Source organism: Scyliorhinus torazame, chromosome 5, assembly GCF_047496885.1.
Source record: "Scyliorhinus torazame isolate Kashiwa2021f chromosome 5, sScyTor2.1, whole genome shotgun sequence".
NCBI classification, from domain to species: domain Eukaryota; kingdom Metazoa; phylum Chordata; class Chondrichthyes; order Carcharhiniformes; family Scyliorhinidae; genus Scyliorhinus; species Scyliorhinus torazame.
The window spans coordinates 218,201,011-218,213,866 of record NC_092711.1 but is presented as its reverse complement, the minus strand read 5'-3'; the positions used below and the strand labels follow the sequence as shown (position 1 = coordinate 218,213,866).

The following is a 12,856-nucleotide window of genomic DNA, read 5'->3' as shown; positions in this document are numbered from 1 at the left end:
GAGTTGCAGGGGTGAAACCCATGCAGACACTGAGAGAATGTGCAAACTCCACACAGACAGTGATCCGGGACCGGGATCGAACCCAGGTCCACGGTGCCGTCAGGCAGCAGCGCTAACAACTGTGCCACCGTGTCACCCCTGTGGCATCCAGTCATAATGCCACACAGAGGCATGGCTCTATCCATTGCAGTTATGAAATTTCCCGAGGCAGCATCGGGAAATTTCCCGAGGTAAAGCCTTACTAACGCAGCAAGAAATAATTAGCATTTTGATAGCAGCCTTCATGAGGAAGTCTCAAAGTGCTCCCAGCTAACTCTTACACCCTAAATTAGAGGCCATTGATGCTTAATGTGAAGAGAATGAAGACAGAATAATGAACAACTCGACAAGAATGAAACAAATAACCTACAATTATTTATCTACCTGCAGTAGGGACTGCTGACAGTGGACAATGTTAGGAAACGTCTTTTCCAACTATCACTTGAAAATGCTTATAGCTAAGGGTTACAAATGGTTCTTTAAATTGATGATAAATAATATTGCAAAATACACTTGACCGGGAGACAAAGTACTCCTTGGTCCGAGTCCTCAACCTATTTTTAAAATGAAGTGAAAATTGCCATAGTCCCTGAGGACAATAGGCTGCTTGGCCCTTTGAGGGGGAGAGCTGAATGGTGGTGATTTAACCTGAGGATCACAACACCTCAGTTGAGAGACAAGCAAATAATATGATTTGTGGATTGGAATCACTACAATATTGTAATATGGCATCACAGATTGGTGCAACAAGGGAGTTATGGGTAGTGTTTGAATGAAGGTGGATTGCAAAGATTCTAGTCTGTCTCCGTTTGTTATATTCAGCTTGAAAGGAAGTCCATCAGGACAGCTGATAACCCCCATTCTCCCTTTAAAGAAACAATAGGGTGATTTCAACCACCGATGGAGAATGAATGGGAAAAAGGAGGAACACACCATTCTAAAAGCTCAAAGACCTCCTGTTAATTTTGATGGTAAACCTGCATGCACAAAATGGCCGCCTTACTGTAGCTTGCATCTTCTGGGAAGATGGGAAATCCGAGGGGTCTGCACTCAGAAGAGCAATGACCTCAACCTAATGCACCAGGAGTACTTTGCTCCACCTGTCTCCATCAGAAAAAAATACAGTTTACATATTGTATTTCTTGGGCCTTTTGTGAGCTGCCTATATTAGTGGTCCTTTTTAAAGACTGCGACTCAGTGTCTGTTGCAAATAGCGTGCACTGCACCCATTTGTAACTTTGAGTTTGCAATCAAAGATTTGTGTGTGTCATGGGACCCCCGATTTACCTAATTCAATGAATGAGTCCTGCTTGATTCAGTTGGGCGGACGGGCAACTGGCAAAGGCCCTGGACAAGTTGGTGGTATGTGAAATAAGGAGTGGAAATGAGATGGTGGGTGCAGCACCCTGATTTCCTGGGCATTGCCCGCTTGCTGAACTGAATTAAAATCAACCCTAACGTGCCAACAAGCTGCTGCCAATCATCAAGGTCACCGTAGTGCACTTGTTTGACTTGACTTTGAAATTAAAGGAAGACACTGACCACATGTCCACCTGCTTTTGATTTTACCAAAAATGAGTACTGGATGCCTACAATTATGAATTCTAATTTATTCTATGTTTTGAAACTGGATTGGTTTCTGTCACAACTTGCATCTTGCTGGCCTATACCCTGTGCATAATTTCCAGTATAACATTCCGGTAAATGTTGGATGACCATTTTAACCATATACCTAATTGGTCTGAACTGATTGTTTCCTTTCCCCAAGGCATATCATTTTAATGCTGTCAGGCTGACCAAGATTTTACTCCTTTAGTAACTATTATAAAGGGGCAAAATAATTAACTTCAACGTTTACAAGGCTGATTAAGAACTGCGTGATTCACAGGTGGGAGAATAAAACTGTATTTAGTATTAGTTAATAAGGTAGTGTCTTTTATATGGAGTAAATGTGTGTGCATAAGTGTGAGTGTGTATGTGTAAGTGAGTATGTGTGTGTAAGTGAGTATGTGTGGTAAGTGTATATATATGCGGTGATTTTTAGCCCTCTGACCATGAGAAATTCAGCGCGGGCTCAAAATCCGGAATCGAAAATGTGATTCTTTCCAGCGTGATTGGGATTTGCAATTTTCACCTTGCCCCCAGCCCCCCACTTCTGTCAGTGAAGCAGTACAAATCTTAGGCCATGGGAGCCTAGGAACCTCATTTTAATACATTAGCATGTCATTAGCGAGCACTCACTCCGGATCTTCTCCCCTCACGGAATATTCATTCGTGTAGGCGCGATGTCATGCTGGTGGCAGGTTTGCATAAACGTGAACCTGGTGGGGATAACAGAGGTGAGTGCTCAGGCAACCATGATTTGCCAGGCTCTTCACTGCTCAGGGTGTACCAGATTGGTTGAGGGGGACACAGATCAGTTCAACTCAAGGCCAGGGCTGGGTCAATCTCTCAATCCTGGGGGGGGGGGGAGAGGCTGCTAGCAGACCTTACCTTCCCTTGCGCTTTGGATCACCCCTTGCTTTAAGGGGGGTCTGGGGGCTGGCATGCAGGCATTGCTTCCTGTGCCACCTTTACAGGCTTTGTGGCCAAATAACCGCTGAGGTTGTGCCCGTCTTTAGTGGGAGCATAAAAGGTGGTGGGGGGAGGTGAATACTGAAGGCCAGCACGGGGGGGCGATCATGAGGTTTCTGGGTAGGGTCTCATGAGAGGCCAGATTGCAGAGTGGGGTTCTCAGGAATGGGTTGCGTCCCTGCCCCATGGAATGAACTCGGGGAAGCACAACTGAACCATGAGTACAACCCCAAACTCCGGCAGAACTCTAGGACCAAGGCATTTGGCTCTATTGAATATCATTTCCACTTGCCTAGGAAGATTGTTAGGGATAGGAGTATAGGACTGTGAAATGGGAGAATGACGGTGCTCTCTAGATCTGTGCTTGTCATGCTAATTGCAGGCTTCACTCTAATTAACTGTGCCTCTTCTATCACGGTGCATGATTCTGGGGAATCATGGAGCCCGTCAAATTGGTGTTTTTGCACATAGTGATAGAGCAGCAGTCGAAACAGGGCCGTGTCACTGCTCATGGCCAGGACCATCGCCCTGCTGAAGAGGGAGAGGTTGGGCTCATAGCTGTATAGACAGCAGTACTATAGGGGAACAGCCCTGTTTGTTTCAGCTTGTACCAGCCAAGGGACTTCTGATGTTGGGTATGTGCATGTGTGTATGGATATGTGCGTGTGTACATACGTAAGGATGGGTGTGTACGTGTGCGTATGCATGGATGTGTGTATGAATGGAGTGTGTGCGTACATATGCTTGTGCGTGTATTTGTGTAAGGATGTGTGTGTGCATGCGTCTGTGTACATATGATGTGTGTTCCTGTGTGCATACGCATGGATGTGTGTGTGCGTATGGATGCGTGTGGATGTGTGTGCATGTGTGCATACATATGGATGTGTGTATGGATGTGCGTGTATGTCTGTACATCCATGTGTGTGTATGGATGTGTGTGTGTGCACTTATACGCATTATTGGACCAAATATCAATAGAAATCATCTGAATTTTGAAGTCAAAGGGAGAAAGCCAGCCATTTCTTGCAGGGTGTTTTTTTACGACTTTGATCATTTTGGTTCGCAGTGGTTAGAGCTGGGAATTTAATAATTCAATAGATAGACCCAATCCTGCCACTTCAACACCTTTCCCCTACCCCTCACCCCACCCAAAAATGGCCCTTAGGCTGAATTTAATCAAACCATATGCCCACCGTAGCCACCAAGAGCTGGAACAAGTTGAACGCCATTGTTTCCTGGCAGGTAATTGTATGGCCTAGCTTCCGGTAACCTGTGACCAACTATGAAGGTTAAAATATTATCAAACCGATTTTGATAATTAGGGCCGGAATTATCCGGCTTTTGGGATTCTCTTTTCCCACTGGCAGCGCACCCCTACCTGTGGGTTCCCCGGTAGGGTGGGGTGGCTTCAATGGGAGACCCCATTGACAAGCGAAGGGAGAGAGGATCCCGTCGCCAGCAACGTGGCTGGGGGACTGGAGATTACCCCTGAAGTCTTCTGATCTTTTCTAAAGCCCAGACTTAACCAGCCTGTCACTTTCCCAACTGCGTTCTAATTTTCTACTCTGTGACAGTTGAGTTCTGAGCGGTTTACTGCTGCCATGGCTATCTGCACAATGAAGTGCTGATTGATGGTTAATTGATTAGTGGGGGGATGGGTGCAGTAGCGGTGAATGAACAGGAAGAGCCCGGTGATACAGGAATACATATACATCCATTCTAATGGCGGAAAATGACACAGCAGCCTTGTATCTTCAGTAAGGATTATAATGAATAATATGCCGCTGTGTGGGTCAGGAAGGATTAAACTAGCCCAATGGGAAGTTTGTGGCTCAGGATCCTGTCGATGAAAACTACGTACCGTATTTCTATCTGTGCTGGTTTGCTCTGAAATGTCACAGTCTTGTAGTTATAGAAAAGAATGTGGAATTATTGGCGGATAAGCCCCAAATCAAAAACAAGCACTTTACTATTAATCACTAAATAGAGGCATAGGGGTGGCACGGTGGTCAACACTGCTGCCTCGCAGCGCCAAAGACCTGGGTCCAATTCCAGCCTTGGGTGACTGTCTGTGTGGAGTCTGCATGTTCTCTCTCTGTCTGCGTGGTTTCCACCCGGGTGTAATGATATGTATAATGCCAGTATAGTAAAGGGTTAATATCGGAATCTATGTGTAAAACACTAGAGGGCGTCACTAATTCACTGTATATAAGACAGCATCTCTAGGAATTCTGGGAAAAGCTGAAGGGAAGCTGAGGAGAACATGGAGAGAGCATAGTGAAAGTTGAATAGAGAAATATAGCACGAGGTCAAGTCATAGTGTAGTTTATTAGTTCAATAGAATATTGTACTACAGATTCAGTATCATTAGTTTATTATCTGTAACTCCGAGTGTGCGAACTTCATTTTAGTTTAGTAGTGTAAAATAAATTAGTATTGATTCAATCTTCTTATTTGTACATTCTTTGTCAACATTACACATCTGGATATCTTAGAAGAAAAGGCAAGGAATATAACACCAGGTGCTTCTGTTTCTTCTCCAGTCCAAAGATGTACATAGAACATACACTGCAGAAGTAGGCGATTCGGCCCATCGAGTCTGCACCGGCCCACTTAAGCCCTCACTTCCACCCTATTCCTGTAACCCAATAACCCCTCCTAACCTTTTTGGTCACTAAGGGCAATTTATCATGGCCAATCCACCTAACTTGTCTTTGGACTGTGGGAGGAAACCGGAGCACCCGGAGGAAACCCACGCAGGTTAGTTGGATTGGCCATGCTATATTGCGCTTTGGTATCGAAAGGTTCGGTAGGGTTATGGGGATAAAGCAAGGGAGTGGGCCTCGGTAGGGTTGGTGCAGACTCGATGGGCCGAATAGACTCCTTCGGTTCTGTAGGCGTTCTATGGGGGAAAAAAAGGAAAACAGTTATACTAATTTTGCAGACATGACTTGATTAGGCCTCAACTGGAGTATTTTATCCAATCTTAGCCAGAGTGTGTACTAGAATGGTAGCAGAGGTGAGAGGCTTCAGTCAGGTAAGAATTTGGCATTGTTTCCATGCACGCAACGGCCGTTAAAGAGCTGTTTGAAATTATGAAAGGTCTTGAAGCAGTAGAAAGGGAGAAACCTGAAGTGATAACCAGAGAACACACATTTAAAATTACCCCAAATGGGCCGGGGGAGAAAAGGAGGATTTTTAAATATTATGATCTGGAATGCACCGAGTGAAAAAGGTGGTGAAAGCAAATGCAACAGTAACTTTCAAAAGAGAATTGGATATACACTTGAAAAGGGAAAAAACAAATGCAGACAAGGGGGCAAGAGCAGGAGATTGGGACCAATCAGACAGGTTTCCCAAAGACGAGAGAAAACACACGAGGACCTCCTGGGCTGTAAAGCCCAAAGATGTGACTCTATGACATCAACAACTTGTATTATATGCAAACCAATGGAGGAAATGATTTAAACTCTCTGGGCTGGATTCTTCAGCCGCGCCTGCCATGAGATGGCCATGGGCCAGATGCGGGTTATGTAAAGGTCCATTGACCTCGGTGGGGAATTGGGTGGGCGTGGCAGGAGAATCTCGCCCTCTTGCGTGGTCTGGTTGTTTCCTGTGGATGTGCTTCATCGCATTGTGCGATGTTCTTATTTTACGTTTTATTTTACGTCTGACACCATTAACACATTTTCTTGCCTTTTTAGGAAGCTGAAGCCCTTGCAAAGCAAGCATCTTAAACTCCAACTTCATTGCAACCGATACCATCAACAAACCAGACTCTTCTAGTGCGAGCAAATTATGTTTTGGGGCTGAATAGGATTTAACAGGGAGGACCAGTTGGGATTAAAGGAAGCCTCTTCTGGTTAGTTAAAACATCAAGTAGATTTTATTAATAACTATGGATCACCCGGTTAATATTGAACATGTTATTGAATGCTTTTTGTAATAGTTTATTTTAGCTTATTTTTCTACTTGGATCACCTGATTTAAGTGGACACCCAAAATGTTACCAAAAAAAATCAAATTATGGTAAAAATGTCTGCTCCTCTTTTTTGTTATTTCCAAATTTTATAATGTTGATTTTGACAATCCCACAAACCAAACTCTTTTGACAATGAAGTTATAACGTTGAGGGATTTTCACTGTTAATCCCGCCGCTCTCCACTTTCTTTCTAGTCCTCAACTGTCTCAATTATTTACCTTGTGCTGGAGCTTGTTTTGTTCCATTGTCTTGTGCTGGTCTCCTTGGAGTCCAACCCCTGAACCAAAGGGCAAAAGTAAGGTAAATTGTTCCATTTTACCTGCTGCATTGAGTGGAGATTATAATCATGTTGAAGATTTTTTTTAACAATGATCTCACAGGAGTGGCTGGAGGAAAACTGCAAGAATCTCACTCGGATTGATGCCAGATGAAGCGCAGTCGAGCTGAATTTCCTTGTTCCCACTATTTTGTACTGCGCTGCTTGCTGCATCTTCCCATTTGCCTGTCGTGTGAATGAGGGGGCAGCATTCTGTCCGGGCCTGAGTTTAGTTGCAACCAGTTGCTGAAAGATGACAGGACACCGGCTGCTGCCCAATTCTCCTCTGCCCATATTCCTTTGCACCCAAAGTGCTTCAGTAAGAAAGTAAAATTGAGTCTCAAATTTTGAAACAGCTGCAATTTAATTCAGAAAATATTCGACAGTTACTTTGACCTGGCTCCCGGGATGTTTTAAGAAGAATCCTCCCTGCCCAAACCATCTGGTGTACAAGGCAAGTGTTCCTCCGGTGGCTCCTGCCGTTTTACCCGCAGATCAATGCCTAGACTCGCACCTTGATGATTTTGGAAATTATTTTAGAATGCTTTATTAGGTTTGACGCTTTCAAAAAGTCTTAAAAGGTTGGCTAGAGAAGGGAGATGCAACAACAGTTCACCATTCCTTGCACCCCTTCCCAGCGTATCTGCAGGTTATTTTTGCAGCATCTACCTTGTCTCTCGTTCTTAAATTATCTTCAGCCACGAAGGCCAGACAGCTTTGTGCATTAAACCAGCTTTGAAAATAACATGGCTGATGCTCCATATCCTTCGTCCCATACAGTCCCCACTGCTTATAATAGGCAACTTCCTGCCAATACCATTTGCTCAATATGATGTTCACGACACCTGGAATCCCAGAATCCCAGAAAAAGAGAGGATATGCCAAACTCCCTCAGTCGAGTGCGAGCTGCTGTTAATCATGGAATTTTAGCCCTGCTGAGCATAAGATACATTTTCTACCAGATTTTCTTCAAAAGGTTTCAGCAAATACTCTACCCACCCCGTGGAAATAGTTCCCATTAAGGAAATATTATTAATATTTGTTGCTCCAGTAAGAGCGATGCTAAACATAACCATCATATCTGCAGAGCAAGAGAACAAATTTCTTAAATCCACTGGATGTCGCTGATCATAATAAGCATAACATTACATAGAATACATAGTATTTCTGAGAACAGAAACAGGCATTCAGCCCAACAATGCTTTACCAGTGGTTACTGCACTGCACAAACCACCTTATTACTTCATATCATCCTGTTCACGTATCCTTCTATTCCTTTCTCCTTCAGGTAGCTAGATCCCTCTTAAATTCAAGTATGCTATTGTCTCAACTGCTTGTTGTGCTAGTGAGTTCCATATTCAAAGCACTCTGAGTAAAGAAGCAGCATAGACATTCGAGACACTGCAGCTGACAATCTGGAAACGGGTGTTAATGCAGGTGGATAATGGCTGTCACTTCTTTGGATAACATAAGCTGTTTCCAGTTTTGAACATGACTGTTTTGAATGGTGGGGTCTTTATGGTGGGTAGAGGATAACTTGAGATAACAAGGACACAGCGTGGAAATGGCACACAGATCCTGCACTTGTGAGCTTGACTGGATGGAGGTCATTCTTGGAGTCCTCTGCCAGCCTGGTTAAGTGGCTGCAGATTTCTAATGCATGCTGGTCGCTGGGTGTCATCGTACGGCAATGCGCCAGCTCCCATCATGTCTTTGGAAAGTGTCATGTGTTTGTCAAGCAAGTACTTTCCATTGATTTGTGGGACATATTGTAGCGTACACATTTAAATAAATCTTTATGTCTGATTTATTGCATTTGCTGTTAAGATCATGTATACTTAAGAAAATAAAAGAAAAATGAAATTAATAAACATTATATTTGTTGCAACTTTCATGAATGGTTTTTTAAGTTCTTTAGTTGTAACTTCATTTGACATTTGTTTCTTCCCCCTCTCCCCCAGGCAGTGGCTCATGATGAGGCACAGGTCTCCAGATGCCCTCCATCTTAGTGAGACCTCAGACATTGCACATCATCCTATCCTCCTTCACTTTCCAAACACACACAACCTCCTGGCATAGCAATGGGAGGATCCTGGAAATCTATTTTTCTATAAAAATGAACTTTCATACTGCTCATTGCATGGAGGCAAACATCTCAATAGCATATTGCAGGTGGATAGTGAATGGTCGAGAGAAGAAAGGAAGCCTTTGAAGGGAGGGACAGGATTCAGCTGAGGTTCTGAAGTTGTGAATTCCTGAGCGAAGGCGATTGGAAGGTATAGAGGAGGTATAGAGACCATGCTGGGAAATGGGGTAGGATGAGAACCTAGAAGAAGGGAGGGATGACGTCAAGGAGTTTTAAGGTGTCCTGGAGGAGCTTAAATCTAGTTCTGTAGGATGTGAAGAGCCAGTGGAGCTTGTGAGGTTATGGATAACAGAAACACATTTTAGATGGAATAGTTTAGGAGGATAGGCTAGTGAAGAGGTGATGGGCAAGACCAGTTATAAGCTGATAAAGGATTGATTTATCCAGGGACATAGTCCGTGCAGAATCGGATGATGATTTGGATGTGAAAGAAAGTGTCCTTGATGATGGACCAGTTATGTGTGAGGAAAACAAACCAGGGGCTAAAGTTCTGAATTCTGTGTCTTCGCTGTGGTGGCAGTTGTGGAGATAGAATTAATTTCTGGAGGAGTGTCTGTAGCGGAGAATTGGTTTGAGGTAGTGCGGTGCCAAAGAGAATGGGTTTTGTTTTACTGAGACATCAGAGGGAGTGAAACAATTGTCTATGAAAGGTATAGGCGAATCTCAATCTGGACAACCAATTGATGAAGTAGAGGGCTAAAAACATTGCTGTTTTGGGGGCTTGCTCTGCCCACCTTTCCTATTGTAGGAATCCAGGAGACTTGAGATGAAGGTTTAACTAATTTTATTTAAAACTCAAAAGTAATGCGGCACCTACAGTAAACAACACAAATGCCCCAGCCCAGGACTAACAAGACTCTGTCCTGGTATGGGATGGTATTTAAAGGACTTGATAATGAGTCCCAGCAAGATGGGCCTCCACCCATTACCGTGGGAACCTGTATTCCATGAGCCCCACAGGGAGATCGATGAGTGATCCCTTGAGATTGTCGTGAGGGTTATCATACCTACATTCCAACATCCAAAATACCTACTTGGCTGTAAAGTACTTCGGCATAGCCAGAGATTGTGAAAGGCGATATGTAAATAAAAGTCTCTTTTTCTTGGAATCTTGGCTTGCTTAGCTCATTTGTTCAGGCCAGTTATATTACAAACTAACTGGTCACAGGCTAAGGATTGATTTAACACATTGAGAGAACTTGCATAGCATAGAGAAAATATTTCTGAAATGTTGGATACGTGAATCCAGGATTTACCGCCAGATACCATGTAATTAATATCATGCAATTTTCATATAGTCGTATTTGCTGTCTCCTCACTGCATTATTATGCAACGCTTTAATTGGAGACAGGTGACTGTCATATTCCCCTGTTGCTTTGTGGAAATGAAAACTGAGCGATCGGCTCCAATTGCTCTCGACTACACGCCAGCGTGTACATCATAATTAAGTACATAGCAAAGCTTTCCCAGCCCAAGTAGTTTCTCCATGCGGTAGGGCTTGGTTATTATTGCGCCGGCCAGACAGTGAAGTGCCTACTATCTGCTCGCAAGCAGTCTAGCTAATCCAAAATGGTCCCCATTGTGTGGAAACAAAAGCACAAACACTGTTTTCGCAGCAGTAGTGAACTAAAAATGCAAATTGGCCTGCATTCAGGCTTCCAAGCCTCTTACCCATTTGCCTTTACAGTGCCACATCACATCGAAGTGCTTTAATGCTACTCAAGTTCCCTTCATCGCAACATGGGTTATTTTTGATGTTTCATTTGGTGTGATATTTTTGGAAGCTTTCATTCACAAACATTACTCTTATTAGGAGAACAACAAACTATATTGTCAGGTTTTAATCTGCCTTTTTCCTCTGTTTATAGATCCATGAAAGCACAGCCGCATTACGATTATAGACCCGGGATTCAGGGAAAAGGGCTCCCCGATCTCAAAGTGAAGTTAAAGGCTCCTCCAATCCCAACCCTCCACATCGGGACCCCCAAAAGACAAGGGAAACACGCCCAACCTTCCAACTCAGAGATCCCCCTCCCCCCCCGCCTCCCACTTCCATCTCCCACACTCCTCATCACCCAATGGATAGTCCACCTGCCCCACATCATTCTTCTATCAGGGTGAGCACCCCCTCACCCACCTGCCCCTGCATTGGGGCGCCCCCTATTGTAAGTCTCCCCTCATCAATCTGATATCAGTCTGACAACTCTATAGTTCCCCTCACCCTAACCTGTGCACCCTGGCCCTCCAAGCACACCACCCCCACCCTCCCCTTCATAGGGCCTTCCAAACTTCCCCAAGTGACACCCAAAACCCCCTGAACAGCTGTGGCTCCTCGGCCTGGGCACCTGTCGATTGAATGGCAGCTTTCTGAAATGAGGCTTCTTGCCGTGATGGAAGTGGATGTTCCACTTCAAATGCAGTTCATGTCCCTCTGAGTAAAGCCACGAGAGACGTTTCCGCCAGGGAGCAGTGGGAGACCTCTGCATTCCTTTAAATCCAGCCCAGAGTAAACTTACAGCATCGCTAGACAAACCCACGGAGTATATGTGCAGAAGCAATAGAGCAGATGTCGGGATTTCAACTATCCTAAAATTATCTTGGATAAAATCAGCATAAAAAGTAGAGAGGATTCAGAATTCTTAATGAATTCTATGTTTTTGAAAATGAACTGCGGCACGTGGAAAGTGTGAGAGTATTTCAGTGGCAATTTACATAATTTAATTAGATTTTGAGTAGTTAATGATAAAGGTAGACAAAAAGTAAATATTTTCAACTGGGGGAAGGCCAAAATTGCTAAGTTGAGAAATAATTTGTCAAGAGCTCAATGGTAGTATCGAAGGTGTAGGATGTGGGGGAGGGGGCAGGGGGAAGGGAGTATTTGCACATTAGATGGGACATATTCAAATTTCATGCCCCTTTCCAATACTGGATCATAGAGTCATACAGCATAGAAAAGGCCCTTCAGCCCATCAAGTCTGCGCTGGTTAAAAATCCCATTTATCAGCACTTGGCCTTGTATGCCTTGGGATTGCAAGCCTAACATCTAAACATTTCTTAACTGATATGAGAGTCTCTGCCTCCACCACCCTTTCATGCAGCGAGTTTCACACTCCCACCATCCTCTGGGGGAACAAGGTTTCCCTCACATCGCCTTCAAACCTCCTACTCCTTACCTTAAATCTATACCCCCTGGTCATTTATTCTTTCACCAAGGGGAAACGTTTCTTCCTATCTACTCTATCTATGTCCCTCATAATTTTATACATCTCAGTCCCACCTCAGTCTCCTCTGCTCCAAGGAAAACAACCCCAGGCTATCCAATCTCTCTTCATAACTAAATCTCTCCAGCCCAGGCAACATCCTGGTAAATCTCCTCTGCACCCTTTCCAGTGCTATCACATTCCTCCTATAATATGGATTCCAGAAATGCACACAATACTCTAGCTGTGGCCTAACCAATGTTTTATATAGTCCCAGCGTAATCTCCCTGATCTTAAACTCTATACCATATGCCTTCTTAACTACTGTATCCACCTGCTCTGCTACCTTAAGGGACGGATGTACAAGCATACCAAGGTCCCTCTAATCCTGGGTGCTTCCCTGGTCCTGCCGTTTATCATGTATTCCCTTGCCTTGTTTGTCCTCCCCAAATGCATCACTTCACACTTGTCCGGATTGAATTCCATTTGCTACTTATCAGCCCATCTGACCCAATGCTGTAGTTAATGTTCTCAGGAAATCAGCAGCCAAACTGACGGCTCTTTGGAAGAGTCATCTTTAAAGACAGTTAAAATAATT

General features: G+C 44.0%; 1 protein-coding gene across 4 annotated transcripts in view; it reads left to right on the top strand.

The window, feature by feature from the left end:
• Window positions 1-8,803, top strand: part of LOC140420947 (adapter SH3BGRL-like) — an 83,292-nt gene extending 74,489 nt beyond the window's left edge. For all 4 annotated transcript variants that reach the window (XM_072505132.1, XM_072505134.1, XM_072505133.1 and 1 more), the window contains exon 4: window positions 6,318-8,803. In XM_072505132.1, coding sequence (XP_072361233.1) covers window positions 6,318-6,350 — 33 coding nt within the window. In that variant the 3' untranslated portion in view covers window positions 6,351-8,803. The remainder of the gene's footprint in view (window positions 1-6,317) is intronic.
• The last annotated feature ends 4,053 nt before the right edge of the window (window positions 8,804-12,856 follow it).